This window comes from Sebastes fasciatus, chromosome 20 (genome assembly GCF_043250625.1).
Source record: "Sebastes fasciatus isolate fSebFas1 chromosome 20, fSebFas1.pri, whole genome shotgun sequence".
NCBI classification, from domain to species: Eukaryota; Metazoa; Chordata; class Actinopteri; order Perciformes; family Sebastidae; genus Sebastes; species Sebastes fasciatus.
The window spans coordinates 9,844,920-9,864,001 of NC_133814.1; the positions used below are offsets into that span (position 1 = coordinate 9,844,920).

The 19,082-nt window shown below is 40.0% G+C and overlaps 2 protein-coding genes across 2 annotated transcripts; one reads left to right on the forward strand and one right to left on the reverse strand.

The window, feature by feature from the left end:
• Positions 1-3,894: 3,894 nt before the first annotated feature.
• Positions 3,895-9,676, reverse strand: LOC141758977 (glucose-induced degradation protein 4 homolog). Its single transcript, XM_074620836.1, has 6 exons — positions 9,266-9,676; positions 8,611-8,670; positions 7,868-7,975; positions 7,673-7,774; positions 7,443-7,573; positions 3,895-5,390 (listed from the first exon to the last, which is right to left on the reverse strand). Exons 1-6 carry the CDS (start codon positions 9,557-9,559, stop codon positions 5,327-5,329), a joined length of 759 nt encoding a protein of 252 aa, XP_074476937.1. The 5' UTR covers positions 9,560-9,676; the 3' UTR covers positions 3,895-5,326.
• Positions 9,677-10,989: 1,313 nt separating this feature from the next.
• atpaf2 (ATP synthase mitochondrial F1 complex assembly factor 2) lies at positions 10,990-18,116 on the forward strand. The gene is made up of 8 exons (XM_074620835.1): positions 10,990-11,393; positions 11,934-11,978; positions 12,914-13,062; positions 14,274-14,371; positions 14,865-14,945; positions 15,069-15,181; positions 15,427-15,542; positions 17,188-18,116. The coding sequence occupies exons 1-8, from the start codon at positions 11,282-11,284 to the stop codon at positions 17,323-17,325; spliced, it is 852 nt and encodes a 283-aa protein (XP_074476936.1). The 5' UTR covers positions 10,990-11,281; the 3' UTR covers positions 17,326-18,116.
• The last annotated feature ends 966 nt before the right edge of the window (positions 18,117-19,082 follow it).

Consider the following 19,082-nt stretch of genomic DNA (forward strand, 5'->3'; position numbering starts at 1 on the left):
TTATTTCTGCACAGCACTTAAATGTAGGCACACGATAGTTAAGGGGTAGTTACAAACTCTGCAGCCTGGTGGAAATTTTGGCATCCAGCACATTCATTGACCTACGCACCTACAAAGAGAGCATGTTCGGGATGGCAATGTTGTTCTGCCGGTCAGTTGGTCCACCACTTTGGTCCAGACAAATATATCTACAACTATTATATGGATTGCCTTTATATTTAGTTCAGATAGGCCTATCCATGGTGCCCAGAGGATGAATCCTAACAACTTTGGTGATCCCCTGGTTTCTAGCACCACCAAGAGGCCAGATTTTTTACTTATCAGTTTAATATCTCAACATCTACTGGATGGATTGGCACAGAATGACTTTTCCTCTAGCGCCACCATGTGGTTGACATTCGTGGTTTTGAATGAAATGTCTCAACAGCTACAGTATTAAATGAACTGCCATGAAATCTGCTACATACATTCATGTCCCCTCAGGATGAATTTTACTAACTAAACCCCTGACTTTTCATCTAGCACAATCAATAGGTCAAGATTTCAATTTGTCCAATAATTTGGTTTGTGACTAAATACCTAAAAAATTAATGGCCTTCCCATCAGCCTCAGCTGTACTTTGTGTTTAGTTCTAATGAGCTAATGTTAGCATGCTGACACGCTAAACTAGAATGGTGAGCATGGTAAACATTTCTTGCGCTTAACATTAGGGTGTTTACATTGTCATTTGTGTCATATTCTTATTGTGTCAACTCTTCTTCTATTGTTTGTGACACTCCTGAAGAGGAAGTGGCTGTTTCTGTGCCAGAATTAACACAATGGAATGAAGTTAATGAATTAGTTGGCAGGACTGTCGCTGTGGCAGATACAGGGACATTTTGTGACTGCGAAGCAAAGGAGCATCCACTGTGCTGCAACCACACACAAATTAGCACATGCACAAAAGCATGTGCTAATTGCGGTCACATACCTTTCCTAATTAAAGGTACTGTTTGTAACTTCTTACACGTATAAATCAGGTCACCAAAACCGCAAAGTTATATCTAGTGAAGCCCGTCTTGCAAAACAGTGTCAACTCTTCCTGCTCCAGCTGACCGCGGCCAGAAGACACAGGGGAGACCGCTTTGGTCTCCAAGGCCAGGGTCGATGCTGCTCTGTTCCTCTGCCTGCCTGCTTGCCTTCACTCACACACGCACTCTCGCGTGCGTGCGCGCACACTACACACTGCAGAAGACAGGAGTCTGAAGCAGGACAACACAGTATCAGCATTGATTCATGGAGAGACCTTCGTCTGGTCAGCTAACATTACTGCCAAGCAGGTGAAATATAGAGGGATATTGTGGTTTTAGCCGACGTGTGTCACCTCACTGTTTTGACCAATGCTCGTTCATGTCTATATAGAGCGAGCACAAGCGCAAGCAACAGGACGCTGACTTTCATTGACTTAACGGCCACAGGTGTCGCTGTTAACAAGCAATTTCTGATTCTTACATAGAGTCCCTTTAAATAATTGTGCAGGTTTTAGCTAATGCACCTTCTATTAAAATACATGATGTGATTTCGTTGACACGCACAACCCTGTACTTAAATACTTGTGAGGAACCTCATTGACATAGCGCATTCCCTAACCGTAACCATCACAACTAAATACCTAACCCCAACCCTTACCTTAACCTAAGTCTAACCTGAACCTTAAAACAAAGTCTGAACCCTCAAACAGGCCTTGGAAGGTCTGTCCGAAGGGGAGGACCGGCCGAAACCTCCTCACTTTACAAAAATGTCCTCACTCTCGAGGTCTTAAACTAAAAAAATTTCACAAAGATAGATGTACAAGTACACACACGGACATGCACGAACATGTATTGTTCACATAAAGCACACACAAACATATCATGTGCACTTTGACAATGTCGTTCTGCCGGTCAGTTGCTCAGTTGGGGGGGGGGGGGGGGGGGGGGGCGATCCCAGCTGACGTTGGGAGAAGGCGTAGTATACCCTGGACAGGTTGCCAGAATATGCAGGGCTGAAACAGAGACAGACAACCATTCAAGCTCACATTCATACTTAGGGGCAATTTAGAGTCAACAATTAACCTGCATGTCTATGGACCTTGGGAGGAATCCGGAGAACCCGGAGCAAACCCACACTGACACGGGGAGCCGGGGAACATGCCCAGACAAATATATCTACAACTATTATATGGATTGCCATTATATTTAGTACAGATAGGCCTATCCATGGTGCCCAGAGGATGAATCCTAACAACTTTGGTGATCCCTTGACTTCTAGCGCCACCAAGAGGCCAGATTTTTTACTTATCCTGTTTAATATCTCAACATCTACTGGATGGATTGACACAGAATGACTTCGGTGATCCCCTGCCTTATCCTCTGGCGCCACCATGTGGTTGATATTTGTGGTTTTGAATGAAATGTCTCTACAGCTACAGTATTAAATGAACTGCCATGAAATCTGCTACATACATTCATGCCCCCTAAGGATGAATTGTACTAACTTTTCATCTAGCACAATCATTAGGTCAAGATTTCAATTTGTCAAATACTTTGGTTTGTGACTAAATACCATTAAAATGAATGGCCTTCCCATCAGCCTCAGCTGTACTTTGTGTTCAGTGCTAAACAGCTAATGTTAGCATGCCAACACGCTAAACTATAAAATGGCATGATAAACATTTTACATCCTTAAACCTGCGGTAGGCAGAATGTGTTTGGTATAATTGGGCAAAAATTCCATAACCTTTCAGCATATTGTAATTCAAGTGTTCTGAGAGAAAACTAGACTTTTGCACCTTTTCATGGCTCTGTTTTCAGACTTTAAAAAATCTAGCCCGTGATGGAAGACTTTGGCCAATCACAGGTCATTTCAGACAGAGAGCGTTCCCATTGGCTGTTCATTCAACAGACGCAACTGTCAATCACTTGCGAACTCCGATCAAATGGTCAAACTAGGCAGCGCTGATCAAATATGAATCAATATTCTGTTACTGTAATGCTTTTTCTCACCTCAAATGTTTTCAGAATCATCTTGTAGTGTACAATTCAGCTGTAAAATGAGAACTTTTGCTCCGGCTAGTGGGCGGTGCTTGGTATTTCCTCAGCTTGATCTCAACATGGCTGCCGGGTCACCAACTTTTCTCATTTTACAGCTAAACAGTACACTATAAGATGTTTCTGAAAACATTTGAGGCGAGAAATAGGTATTACAGTAACAGAATATTAATTAATATTTGATCAGCACTGTCTAGTTTGACCGTTTGATCGGAGTCGGCGGGAGATTGACGGCAAGGCTCCAGCTCGGCTCTGATTGGTTGTTTTCCTCCGGTCTGTGAAAAATTGCAGATGCCATTAGGAGCACTGGAGGACACAGAGGCACATAATTTCTTTCAGATTACATGTCTCATGCACTACCGTCAGGATATAGTGACCGTTTTTATAAAAATAACTTTTTTTAATCATATTTGCAATAATTCTACCTACTGCTGCTTTAACATTAGCATGTTAGCATTGTCATTTGTATTGTATTCTTGTTTCGACTCTTCATGCTAAAACAACAAAGACTGTATGAAATGTTTCAACACACCAGAGGGCAGTGCAGGGCCCGCCAGTGTTGTTCCTATTTAAATGTTCAACTAGGAGCAGCATCAGGACGCTCCTTTTGCATTTAAGCACACTATCAAGTTTATTATTTGAGGAAATGCTTTTTTCGAGAGTGTTGACAAATACTTTAAATGTTGTTTAACTGTATACGATGCACAGTTGGTTTTAGTCTTTAAAATGAGTAAATAACTTGATAATTAACATGAGGTGAGTTATGAAAATATCACTTAAAAACATGATGCAGTAAATTGGTCAAACAAGCACGACACAGTGAAAGGTGTTTTGATATGATTTTTTTTAAAATCCATTCTTTACAGTCACACTGTCAATCAAATCCAGGCTTATTCTCAAACAAACACACTGTTATAATACAACTCTGATAAGCTTTAGAAAGATGGCACCATCACATGGGAAGGGAACATGATTAGGGAGTGTTTTCATAGGCAATTTAACAAAAATATTTCCTTTAATGAAGATAGATTCTTTTTTTTTTTTTTTCATATACTATAATGATAGAATAAAATTTTGTCTCTGAAAACTGCAGGTTTTATGTTTGGAGAGTGCTATGTTGAAAGTGTTGCATAGTCGAGGGAACAGAAATGTAGGGATAGTGGGGATCTTAATTTAAAATGACAAATGAGGGAATAAAAAGCTCTTTGTTTAATGCAGAGTGCCGAGTAAAATACTCTCTTTTTTTGAATACTTGTATGTGATTGTTTTGGCTCTGAACTCCCCGCACAGTCAAACCCTTAAAAACCAGTCAAAAATCTTGACCTGTCACTTTGTGTACTAGGGCACGTGAGTGTAAAATCCTGACTGCAAGCATTAGTAACATATAGTCCATCTTTGTGCAAATGTACCTCAATAGAACAAGATCCACAGCAATCACACGTGGTAATAATCTCCCAAGTAGTTGTATGAACATGGGGGGGAAAGCTCATTTTGTGTCACTCACATTGTAGCCTTTAAAAGTGACACTCTGCATCCATTTAGAGTAAAATAAACTATCCTCTTGGCAGCAAACAAAGAACCAGCTTAGCTTTAAAAAAAAAAAAAAAAAAATTTAAAAATACTGTCATTCTAGCTTATGGGCTGATTAAAGCTCCAATCAATCATGAACCCAAACTTCTCTTTTTGCTTTTTCTTCCACACAGACTTGGCGATTTACTTTTTTAGAGATGGTGTTTATGAGAGCAGACTCCTCAGAGGAATCCTTGTCCGACGGTAGTCAAATGTGTTTGTGTCGCTCACTCGGCATCGGCTGGATAAAAGCTGGAGACGTTTCTATTTGCAAAAACAAGAAGGGGGAATTCCCAACTCAGCTTATAAAGTGTCTCGAGATACTGCGCCAAGCGTTTTTTAAAACCAGACGTTAAAACGAATGAAGAAAGGGGTACACTATATGAGCCACACCCAGTCTCTGCTGCTGGTTCTAACTTTACAAGCTCCAGCCAGGGAGCAGACCTGCACTTCCTCTTCCTCCTTTCTTTCTTCTCATCTCATCCTTACATTCATCTGTCCGATATCCCGTCCACTGGTCACTCCGATGTCCGTCCACTCATTGGGAACATGTAAGAGTTTTGCACTTCTCCAAAGCCAAAATTCTCATCCCTAGTCGTTCTCCTTTTTCATCCTCAGTAGCATCCGCAGACCTCTGCTTTGCCTCAAGTCTCTGTCCATCAAAAAAAGATCCACGATGCCGGCCGGGGTCACCGGAACTCATAGATGGCTGCACTGTGCTCGGGAACGTGGGTGAGGTTTAGAGACTGGTACCTGCAATGTGACAAAACAGTATATGTTAGGATATGTATATGTGTTATAAGTACATGGCACAAGCTTGTTTTCAGCTTTGTGATACAGCATTTCTCAGTTGAAATAGTTTGTGGTGGTTTATTTAGTTTAAAGACAGGTTTTTAATGAAATACAACCACCTTTTTGATACTATAATACTATAATATTTGATACTTAAATATTAGTTATAATTGTTAGTGGTGGAGTCCGCCATTCCCACACTGGATTCAAACTGCCATCACATGCATGACATGCATGTTGTGTAATTTTATCTCATTGATATCAGCCTCACTGTTTACTGTTCACTCTCTTTACACCTTATTAGAACATTAATAGCACTCAACTGGCGAAACACAGCGAGGCTTTTATCTAACTAAAAACACATTCAAAAAACCCATTGACTTTGAGACGAGGGAACCGGAACAGCTGCAGGTGACAGGCTGCACACCTCCAGCTGCCAGAACTATGTACTTTGCAGCATGAAATCAGATCGCAGTTGCTCACAGCATGATGGAAAAAGGCAGACTACTGAATTACATATTTATTAAAACTATGAGTTTCTTTAGTTGCACATAAAAACACATATACCATTTGCTCTTCTGTTGTATTTCTGTAGCTGGAGGAGTGTTTGCTGTTGTATTAAACCACCCATGCTGCTAACCAGAGGCCAACCGACGGAGTCGTCACGGCAGCGTAGCACCCCTCCGGTTAACCCTCAGGTAAACACCGTTATCTCTGTCGGCACTTTCGCCATTTTTTGCACTGTTAGTGCTGTTAACTGCGATCCGCTGGCTCACCGTTGAGAGGCAATAGAAATGCTCCCAATCCCGTATTTAGCACCAATAAAGACCCTTTTTTTTCAACCAAGGAAGGAATACTTAAAATCACCAAAATCTGAGATACGTGGTTTTCACTGAATAGCAATGATAAGTACTGTCACAACTGCAGCACACTGCTTCAGGAACACCATTACCTATTTATTTTACCAGGGAAAACTAAATGAGGCCATGTTCTCATCAATCATGTTTGGAATATATTTAAAGTCTGAAGCATTTACTCCTCCACGTTGGTTCATCATTCATTTCGTTTGTTGCTTTAAAATGCGAATAAATTGGCTTCACTTGACTCGACCGCCACAACTGCAGTCCAGTTTGTCAAAAACAACCCCAAAAGGAAAGGCTATACTGGAATAAAAAGATGGATGTTGACATCTGAAAGCCAATAGTTAATTATACTTGAAAAACAAAATGAATGGAGGGCAAAACCACAGTCTGGACTGATGCTCATATTCAGCTTTTTCTTCATGTGTGGTTTGCAGAGTTCGCACCAGAGGTGGTAAAAGGCAGTCGATCCAATAAACAAGCTATTTATAAGTGCATAACAACATTCACATTGCAGTTAATACTGTTTTCAGTCCTCACAATAATGCCAGCGTCATAGCAAGTATGACATAAGCGCTGGCTGTTAATAATTTTCCACTTTTGGAAAAACAACATAAAATAAGAGGTATTCTGTGATCAGAGAGGGAAACTAAACTGCTTCCAAGTATTTGGTCAGAGAAGGGAATAAAAAAATGCCGAATGGAATGAAATCAGAGGGCTTTTGTAACAATAGCCAAACCATTATGTGCAGAGGGAGTTGAAAGGAATGCCAAATGAAAATGAAAAGATAGAGTGGAAGAAGGCCTCAGTTCGCTTGAAACCAGGCAGTACGACCATAGAAATCAAACGCAACAAACTGAACGGTTAGATTGTTCTGCTTCATTCATATAAGGTTACACACAGTCTAACTTGGAGCTGTCCGAAAAGCCACATTCATCATCTGCTAATCATCTGAGCGAGGGGGAAATTTAGAATTAAGGGCACCTTGACAGAAGCTGCAGAAGGCTGGAAATTGTGCCTGTTGAGGATTTTCCCCGACCACATTTTCAAGCTGGTCTGGGCTTTGATCCCGAAACCTTTCTGTAACAAGTCTGCTAATTCGTAAAAAATGACTCCACTTCACCTCACAGTAACTAGTGTTGTGTTGCGTTACCATTCAGAGCTCCTGTGATAGTAGTAGCCCTCGATGGTTGCTGTGGATTTCTGGAAGCATATGTAGTAGAATCCAGCAAAGGAAGCTCCGCTGATGTCTTTTATTGTGTGGTCAGGGACCAGGAACTGCTCCTGCGGGGACGGACAGGGTGAGAAATAGCAGCAGCTGCATTTCAGAGGAGACTTACTACATATAACACATGGCCAGGCTCAATTTAGGCAGCACCTTACCTTCCACCTCATGAAAATATAGTCAGAATTCTTCAGATCCTCGTAGTCAAAATCATCCGAGTTGAATGTTTTTGCATACTGGTAGAAAGCCTGGAACTTGCCCTTTGACACAAAAAGTAAAAAGGATTGCGTTAAGGTAAACCAGCCTGCTGTATAGAGCACTTGTGTAGATTACGAATGAAGCTTTCACCTTACCCAGTGCTTACGATCCACATCCTCATCTGCATCCCATTTCCGGGTTAGAAACGGTCGCTTCCTGCTGATGATCTCTCCAGCGAAGAACGTGGTCAGGGTTGGGTACTCCTGTGAGAGTGAACCGTAACAAAAAAACAGTGGTGTTTTTGTTTGCTCTGGTGCAGTCAATATAATACAAGCTGTTTTGTCTTTTTCTTCTCTTTGTACGTGAAGGAATGTCACAACCAATAATGGTTAGTCTGTCTGTCAGTTCAATGTTTTCATCCCCATAACAAATTCTAGGGTAGAAAGTGACTTCGGAAACACACTGGGGGATTTATATGACACTGTAAACTGTGATATACAGTTTTGTACAATGGGACAGCTGAATCTGGGCGGCTGTGGCTGGTTATCAGAGGGTAGAGCAGGTCGTCCACCAATCGGAAGGTCTGTGGTTCGATCGCCGGCTGCTCAGGGTCACATGTCGATGTGTCCTTGAGCAAGACACTTAACCCCAAATTGCTCCCGAATGCATAGCCATCGGTGTGTAAATGAGTATTTATATCAGATCTTGATGGGCAAAGTTGGTACCTTAGCAGCCTCTGCCATCAGTGTGTGTGAATGCTGACATATAGTGTAAAGAGCTTCGAGTGGTCGGAAGACTAGAAAAGCGCTGTATAAATGCAAGTCCATTGACATGACACCATCTATAATGTCAACCAGCCTCTTGAAAAGATCACAAACACAAAAAGTACTCCTCTCACCTCAGTCAGCCCCTTTATCTTCAGGTAACCACACAGGTAGGAATCCTCCATGGTGACATGCTTAAAAAAGAAAACACAATAAACTTTAGATCTGTGGTTTCTTCTACTTTCAAATGACACCAAGTGGCAATACATGTTATATGATGTTATAGCATATCTTCTCTCACACAGAACAGCCTTATAAACCTGCAGGTTTTGTGAAGCTCTTCCAACAAATGCAGCATGATTAAACCTCTATAAATAACCATTTTTTGATTAGAACGTTAAACTATATATATCTTTATTGGTTGAAAAGGGTTGCTAGTAAACACAAACTTTAGATCTGTGGTTTCTTCTACTTTCAAATGACACTAAGTGGCAATGCATGTTATATGATGTTATAGCATATCTTCTCTCACACAGAACAGCCAGGTTTTGTGAAGCTCTTCCATCAAATGCAGACGCCAGCATGATTAAACCTCTATAAATAAGCATTTTTGATGAGAACATTAAACTATATATGTCTCTTTATGGTTGAAAAGGCTAGTAAACATCTAGCTAGTCGAGTTACTCAACCACAGGCCAGAGCTCATTGATTTCCCAGCTGTCAATCATCTGACAGATCAACAAAACGCCCCTGACAGCTGGCCCCTGAGTAGTAAAATAACCTCATCACCTGCAACACAACCTCCACGTCGTAAGAGTTCCCTTTGCTCTTCTGGTGGCCCCTGAACCTGGAGCCGCTGTACAGCAGCGAGGTGACAACGCCGGGCTGCTGGGTGTTTATCGGCGGCGGTGGGAGAAGTGAGGCCGAGGATGCGAAGGCCGCGGCGGGGGAGTCGCTGAGGTATCCAGCGGGGACAGGCATGGCTCCCGACCGACCGGGGTCAATTACTGCCTGTCTGAGCGATGGGACTCTGTCGGTGTCTACGAAGGAGCTGGGAGAGGACTTAAGAGGTCCACCCAACATCCAAAATCCCCCCCGATTCCTCCACAGTTTAGTTTACCAGGCGCCAAGCTTCCAGAAAAGTATGTGGACTTCGGCGCAGCAGAATCCGCCCCTCTGATTGGCCAACTGAGTTCACCCTGGTAACATCCTCAACGCTCATTGGTTACACTCGCGCAAGGCTTTATGGGAATATTTTATTGTAGTTTCTTCCTTGCTGTGTTACAGTGCGTAGAAGCACTTAAAGAACTACACTTCCCAACTATTAAAACTTTATGTATCTTTCAAGCACAGAAGGTCACTAGTGATGGGAATTCCGGCTCTTTTTAGTGAGCCAGATCATTTGGCTCAGATCACCAAAGAAGAGCCGGCTCTTTCGGCTCCCAAACGGTTCTTCATTTTACCACTTCTGCCTTATTATAATTCAGCCAAATTTAGCGTTGTTTTGACCTATGATTAGTATGTGTGCACATATATCAATTAAATTATTCAATATAATTATACTAAACCTTATAATTTCCAGAATATCATAATTGTACATGCTACTTCGTTTCTGACTGTCACTCATCTTGTCTGCTATTCGTGCACCGCACTCCTCTTTCTCTCCTCCTCTCCCTCCTGCTCTGTACCTGTAGACCTTTTCGGAGAAGATCGTCCTATTATTCTGCCTTGAATTAAAGGGACTATTTGTAAGATTCCGAAATGGTGCTTAACAGCGACACCTGTGGCCTTGAAATCAACGAAAGTCAGCGTCGAGCTCGCGCTTGCTCGCTCTACATAGACATGAATGAGCATCACTCAAAACAGTGAGGCGACAGACGTCAGCTAAAACCACAATATCACTCTATATTTCAGCTGCTTGGCAGTAATGTTAGTAGACCAGACGAAGGTCTATCCATGAATCAATGCTGATCCTAGTGTTGGCTTTTCCTGCTCAGTGCAGGCTTCAGCAGCGGGGCTCCTCAACGAGTTACATTATCGCCTCCCGACCGCAGCCGGCAGCCGAAGACACCGGCACCCGGTCGGTAACGAGACGATAACGAAACTCGTTGAGGAGCCCCGTCACTTCACAAGACACGGAAAACCTCTGTTGATCTGGAGGACCTGCAGCATTTATTTCAGCACAAACGTCCACTCTATATTCACTAGATATTCTCAGAGCTAAACTAACTCTTCTGCAGTGTGTAGTGAGCGCGCGTTCACATCTAGAGGTGGAGCTAGACAGCGAGGACGCGCACGCTGTCTGAGTGAAGGAGAGCAGGCAGCGGAGACGAGGCTCCGGCCACACGCGAGCGCGCATATGCGAACGCGCATGTGTGCCGACCCACTACATTTATACGCTTAAAAAGTTACAAACAGTCCCTTTAAATAAAGAGAAAAAAAAGAGAAAAAAACGGCTCTCGGACAGGAACAGGTTCTTACTGTACGCGTTCACTTAAAAGAGCTGGCTCTTTGAACCGGGTCGTTCGCAACCAACACATCACAGAAGGTCACACGCGTGTGTTTGAACACAGGAGGAGCATCTCTGTGAAAGCTAAAGGAAGGGAATATGAATAGAAACATAGCAGCTTTATACAGTTAGCCAGTTACAGTATAAACACGCATTAATGCTATTACGAAAAACATTCACACGTATACATATGTGGCATTTAATGTATTAACGAGCTGCGGTCAGAAACGAACAGGTCGCCTAGCCTGTCAGCTAGCTTCTTCTTCACAACATTACATCCTCACGTCACTGCAGCTATGTTTAGGAGCCTTGTTAGACTTCAGAGTCGGTTTGGAAACATCCTTTCTGCCAATAAAGTGTGCCCAAGAAGTCAGCACTTTGCTTTGAATCACACCGCAGCCACAGCAGGTAAGATACATAATCAATGTTGGAATTCTGAGCAGTTTACTCAGTCAGCTTTAAGAAAAGAAAAACAGGTAGAAAAGACACAAGGTAATTACAGTACAAAATAAATAGCAAATTCAACTCAACACAATAAATAATTATAATTATTAAAATATAAAACACCCTCAGTGTAGTCAATAAATAAACTAAACTACCCTCTGCATAGGAACGATACCCCAGAATACAGATATACAGTATATATGCTCCATGACCATGTTAAAAGAACTTGTAACTCTCAAAAATATTTACAAAAAGAAATAATTAATATATTTCAGACAATTACACAGTGGAAGGCAGCATATTGCACTGCATTACAGTCCATTCAGTTCAGGTGTACTGTGTGTCAATAATGGTATGGAGGTGAGGTGCGGGGTATTTGTGTCCCTCTTTAACGTCCTTTAAATGTGGTTATGGTTATGTTGTATTGCTGCAGCAATACATTGTATAACGTAACCTTGTTGTGTTGCGTGTTGACTGATGTGATGTGTTCTGCTTTTTTTCCAGAAAGAAAAAGATTTTATAAAGATGTCAGTATATCCCAAGGTGAAGGTAAGTGTCAAATGTCACTCTACTGTAGGTCAGGGGTCAGCAACCTGCAGCTTCAGATCCACATGTGGCTCTTTTGCTCCTCTCCAGAGCCTCCCTTTGGATTCCCAAAAAAAAAAAAGAGGAAATAATAATAAGAATACCTGTTTTTTATGTTTATGTTTTTCATTTTTATTTATCATTGTTGTAGGTTTATGGTAGGATGGGGAATTAGGGCCACTTTGAGGAAAAAAATAAATCTGAGATTTCGAGAATAAAGTCATATTATGAAAATAAAGTCATAGGTTTACGAGAAAAAAGTTGTATTGTGAGAATAAAGTCATAATATTATAAAGTACTAATTTTACGTGTTATTTTCTTTTTTTCTTGTAAAGTTATGACTTTATTCTCGTAATATTACAACTTTTTTTCTCGTTAAGTTATGACTTTATTCTCGTAATAGTACGACTTTTTTTCCTCGTAAAATTAGGATTTCTTTCTCGTAATATTATGACTTTATTCTTGAAATCTCAGATGTTTTTCCCCTCAATGTGGCCCTAATACTCCGTAGTACATTTGCACTTTGGCCCTCACTGCATTAGACTTATATACTATATACTTAGACTATAAACTGTGTTACCTTCATCACAACGCTCAAATGTTTTGCGGCTCCAGACAGATTTTATTTTTTCCGCCTGAAATGGCTCTTTTTATAGTAAAGGTCGCTGACCCCTGCTGTAGGTCGAGTATGGCAGCATGATTCTGTGATTGATTGTGGATACTAAGTTAATTTGGAGTGGAAAAAAAGTGTTCTCCATTGTGGAAAGCGTCTGTACTAGCTTTGTTTTTTGTAATTGGAGCACATTTAATGTTTTTTTGATATAAAGATAATGGTTTATTTGTTCCTTCTCTATCTGTTTCAGTCCCCTGCTTAATTAATATTTCCAATTTTCATTTAGGTGGTTTATATGAAATAAACCTAGACAGAAGAAAACTGAAAACTCCTGGAGGGAAGCTGTTCACAGCGCCAAATGAAGTCCTGGCCATTGCCGTGGCAACCGAGTGGGATGCTCAAAGGGACACACTCAAATTCTACACTATGCACCTGGTATGACCTTTGACCGGGAAGTGGGGGGGGGGATGGTTAATGTGTTTTCTATTACATACACCATACATTTGGAGCTCCCTCCATGCTATTGAAAAATGTGCCATATGCTATTTGACATGTGATGACAACTTGACAGTTATTCTTGTGGGAAGGTGGTGAGAATTTGGGACCAGAAAAATAGCCACTCTTCTCATTTCTCAGTTTGTACATCCTCATATCCTTTCTTCGCCTCCTCTCCTCACCTCTTAGTCCCATCTAGGGGATGTGAACAGAGGAGGTGAGGAAGAGACGCGAGGAGAGAGGAGTCGAGGCAACAAGAATACAACAAAATGAGACATCCATGCTTCGGAGCTGTCAATTAAAAATGACGTGTGGCACAGCTGCATCAGCTGTTTTGCTTTACCGCTGTATTTTATGATCTCTGTCAGATGAGCACAAGTGTTCATGACAACTTATATATTTACTTTTATATCAATTCACGACGTTTGTATATTCCAGCTGTGTGTCACGCCTCTTTTATACATCACAGGTGCTGAAAACACCTCAGCAAAGGATACACCGGTGCATCCTCGCCCATAGCTGCTCCAGCAAGCCTCCTTTCTCCTCACTCCTCTCTCCTCAAGATGCATTTTAGGAATATTTAGACATCCTTCAAGTTGGCGTACTGAGATCGATTTCTGGGTCACAGGCAGGAGGAGAGAGGAGACGAGGAGGCACGAAATAGAGAAATGAGAAGAGCCCTTGGTCACGGTTTCCAAAAAGTATGAGAAGCCCTGATTGATTGTATCTTATGAGCTGCTGCAACCAAGACAGAGATTGACACAGAGAAGTTTACTCTAGAACTAACTGTGAACTGATTTCTCAGAAAAAAACATTGTTAGCAATAGTTTTTTGTATTATTTTCATTCTGTTTTCAGGTTGTCCGTCTCCGTTTTTCAAATTTGGCACAAACCTGAACTGATTAGATTTTAGTGCTCAAAGGTCACTGTGACCTCACGTCTGTCCTATTCTTTCGATATCTCAGGGACGCCTTGAGCAAATGTCTTCATTTTGGACAGACTTGGATGTAAACTGCAGCTTGTCTAGTTGTCAGAGCCATACAATCGCGAGGCGGTAATTCTAGTTACCATGAAGCTCTTGTCATGTTTTTAGTTTTTTTCTTGCCACTAAGAACAAACTGAAAGAGTGATGTGGGTACTCTCTTCCGGCAGACTACACTGTGCAACACAGCTCTGGACAATCCCACGGAACGTAACAGGGACCAAATGATCAACGCTGCCCTGAAGTTCCTGGAGACTGATACTGTCTGGTAAACTACTTATTTTCTTATTGACTTAACCTTTTTATGAAATGAATCCTTTTTAAAACGGGGCTTTATTGTCGCTATATGGATAACAACAATAACTTAGTCAGTGTTTTGTACATCCATATATATATATATATATATATATATATATATAGCCATAGCTAATTTCTTACAAGATCAACACAATGACAACATAGATATTAAATGTCCATATTATTAATGAAGTGACACCCTTTCAATTGAAAAAAACATGTTTGTGAAAGACATAGGAAAATCAACACAATGACAACAACAATAGGATGAAATTATTTGTGATTATTTGTCACATAATTTTATCCTGGACTTGATTGCTGCAGAAAAGATGCTGTCCTGCATTTGGACAATCATGTTGTTGGTTATTTGCAGAGATATTTAGGTGTTGTTTTTTTTTTTTTTTTTACATTGTTAAAAGTGAATTACTTGCAGCTGTGGCTTTAAATGTTTATGTTTTGTGTAGTTACAGAGTAGATGAGCCATACGGTTTGGTTGAGCTACAGAAGAATGAGTGGGACCCTCCGCTGCACTGGATTGAAAACAGGTAACAGCAGCATTAACCTTTGTCATAGTCAACGCGCTTTAAAACGATATATAGCCCTTGTAAATGTAGCTACTATGTTAAACTCTTTCCTAATTGTCTCTATCGCCCACAACTCAATTGCAGATATGATGTCACTATCGGCTCCTCGTCCAGTATTTTGGGTCCTGTGATCCCAGAGGCAACTAAAGACACGTTACGGCAACATCTGAAATCTTACAACTTCTGGTCCATGACAGGTAAAACATCTCCAAAGTGATCAAGATAAGCACTTTTAAAAAATCATGTGCTTTTTGATGATTTAGATGATTTACCTGTAGTGCAGACAAGATTATATGTCTAGAAAAGTTTTTGTTTTGGTTGTGTGGTAATTGTAAATAAGTGTAATAGTTGTGATATTTAATCCTAAGCCTAGGTAAACAGTATTGTAATAAGTATTAATAGTAGGACAGAGCTATACAGTAATGTGGTTTCTCCTGTGCAGGGCTCGAGTTCGTGATCACCCAGCTGAAGTCTGTTGTGTTGTCACTGGGGATGATCGATAGACATTTGAGTGTGGAACAGGCTGTGCTGCTCTCCAGACTGGAGGAGGAATACCAGGTAGGAGAGTAGCAGAATGATTTTTCCATCAGCTTTTTTTTTGGCCAGAGGCATTATGTTTTCTGGTTGTCCGTCTGTATGAACGTACGTCCTTCCATCCGGTCCATTCTTCTGAATGTTATAGCGATTTGATCAAGTTTAAACCAAAAATTAAAAGTTAAGTCAGTATCAAACCCCACAAAGAATATATGCATTTATAATAAACATTACCCCTGGTTATTTTTCAACACAAAACAAATGCATGAGCAATTGCAAACAGTAGAATTAAACGCTCAAATCAAATAAACTGAAGTGCACCACCAAATCAATTTTCAAAGGTTATATTAAGGCGGTAGGTAAAGAAAAACAGTTCTTAGTTCAGTCCAGTTCAGTTCAGTTTATAAGGAAACAAAAAAAAAATCCATTTACCAGTTCAACTCAGTTCAGTCCGTTTAACAAAAACTCCACTTCAGGATTACACAGTTACCAATGCAACTCAGTTCAAAGTCATTTAACAAAAATACTTATTAGTTCAGTAACGTTACTGTTCAAAAGCAAAACAAAACCCCAAAGCTTTTGTAAAGAAGAAAAAAGAAAAGAAAAAAGTGGTCACCAGACTTTTACCGACCCATGGTTTCCATGGTGAGATTATCAGACTCACCGTGGTGGTGAGATGGTCAGATTTTTACGCCACAAATGCCATGGTCTGAACTTCTCCCTGCTCCTCACTTGCCGGCATCAGACACCATACTGCTTTGTGCGTCCCATCAAAAGTAAAATTTCGCACAAATGTCCACTTGGATTCAAGGATGACCTGATTCTATTTTGGTTGTTTATAGCCATAACTCAAGAATTTATATCCTAATAATGACAATTTCCCACAAATGTCTAATAGGGTAAAATGGTTGAGGCATACAACCGTGAGGTGGTAATTTTAGTTTTAGTTAGTATTGTTTAGCTTATTTATTTCCTATGATAACCATAAACAAGTGAGACATTGGTCAAGATGCTTGGTGGCCTCTATCTTGTGTCACTGTGTCATTGTTAGTGCTGGTGTTACTCATAAACACATTTCCCAGAAATCCCGGTACTTCTCTTGCAAAGAAAATCTTTGCTTCTTCAGTCAAAGGTTTCAGTGGCTTCATTGAAGAGCAGAAAAAAACATGTTGGAAGTGTAATTGCAAGAAACTCAAAATGTCTCCTTCATTTATACTCTGGAAAAACAGCACCCTCTTCTGTTTTCATTCATATTCCCCATGAAACCTAACCTGGTAGCACACAATTTACAAACTAGTGTAGACGCTGACTTTGCTCTTCTGAGTCTTCATTAAACTTGTTTACAGAAGTTCTACAAATGTCTTTACTTGTGATTTTTCTATCTTGCACTGCTGCATGTAGCGCCTTCAGTGTAACAATTAACCCATTTGTGCCCAGAGACTATATTTAGTGTTGATACAGAAAAATGCCACAACATTTGTTCTGATCGGTCAAAAGTCTTGAGATTTAGTATGAACATACTCTGAACAAGTATCTGAATGAAATAAAAAATTTCAGTTGAGGGCACAAATGGGTTAAGAAACAGGAAGGTTGATCTTCTGCTCTTCCTGCCGACAGTCTTATTATTCTCTGTTTATTCCTGTAACATCATGTTTTTGCTCCTGCACAGATTCAGCACTGGGGAAACGTGGAGTGGGCCCATGACTACGACATGTATGAGCTGAGGGCACGAACTGCTGCCGGAGCTCTTTTCGTTCACCTCACCTCTGAGAGTTCAACTGTCAAACGCAAACTTATGCAGAACTGAGAAGGATAAGCTCAAAACATAAAACTCTCAGTGAGCATACTTCAAATGCGTCCTCAAACTGAGACCACCACCCTAAGCAACACACTTCTATGTCCATTCAGACAAACGCAACACATCCTGTTTGTTCTGTTTAGCCGTGACAGCTGCTTTGTCTGCAATCTGTTATAGAGTCATCTCACACCAGTGAAAACATTGGCTGTCATTTTGCAGTGTTGATAGGTGGCAGCTGCCAAGTGTGCCACCCCTCACCGAGTTTCCAGTCGGTTCTCACTCATCCGTGACATTTTGGACACTGCGCATGGTTTCAAGAGAATAGTGACTAATGTTGTTGTCTGTTTGGTGCGGGAATGTTAATTCCATGTCTGCTTTCTCTGTGTGCCACATTAAAATACTGCTGAGCGCATATGCTATCCTGTAGTGTTTGGTAATGGTAAACCGTAGTAGGTGCAATAGGTGAAACATACTGCATTCAAATTAATTTCTGTAATTAAAGATTGTCATTACCCATGTATGCATTTTGACATTTTTAGTGTGGTAATGAGGTGGAAGATTGAATGCTGTACACTGAAAGCCTGTTCATCATCCTCACTGCACAGTTCTGTTTCTACAAAAAGTTGAATTTTAGCGGAATGGTAGACTACACCCCCATCCAGTAGTCATTTTCATGTACAAAAGCTGAAGGTTTTGTTGCTCTTACAGTTTAAATTAAATTAAAAGTGACTCATGTTTGTCTAAAAATTTGCAAAATGTCAGAAAAGTTTATTGTGAATTAAAACCCAAACAAGGCAAAACATTTTTTTTTACAGATGTCTGTCAAAATGAATTACCACATGTGCATAATAATATGTCTACATTATCTCATATCGGAATACTGATACAGTCATTGTCAAGTTATTGTTTAAATATGTGCAGTATCCCAACTTGAGAGAGATTGAAACATCCCCTCGAAGATTTTGGACTGGAATCCACTCAATGAGAAACAGCTTTTCCTTTTTCCCTCCTTTATTTTGTAGGTTGAGTTGAAAGTTCAGTTCATTTTGGAATTATTATTATTAGCCATTAATCTTTAGGTGAAAGACCTTTGAAATAGAAAAAAAATACAGAAAAAGAAAATATACAAAATACTAAATAAGTATAAATAAGAACAAATTCATTTTTTGAGACTTTGCAAAATTCATTAATCCTTATTTAATTTAATACACACACACCTATTAAATGCCTCATGTTAAATTCAAGTAAGCAAGTGCCCACCGCTGCCATATAGCCTTTGCCATAACATAAAGGTAATATGTATATGTGTATTATATTATTTTATTTAATTACTATTTTTTTAATTATTTATTTAAACACAAAGTATTTTATAATTATGTTTGAGTTCATATTAAATCACGCAGTAATTTTAAACAACATTTAACACACAAAATAGCCATTTGAGTTTTATTGACTTATGTTTGTCTAAAAATGTGCAAAATGTCAGAAAAGTTTATTGTGAATTAAAACCCAAACAAGGCATAATATATTTTTCTTTACAGATGTCTGTCAAAATGAACTACCACGCCACACACACACACACACATACAGTTATAATTATATATGACCTTCGAATTAACTTAAAACATTTTTTTTCTTCATTATTGTTATTATTTACTTATTTACTTATTTATTTATTTATCTCACCTATTATTGTAAGTGTTGGTATTATTATTGTTATTGATATTATTATCATGACCTCATCATCTTTATTATCATTCATATTA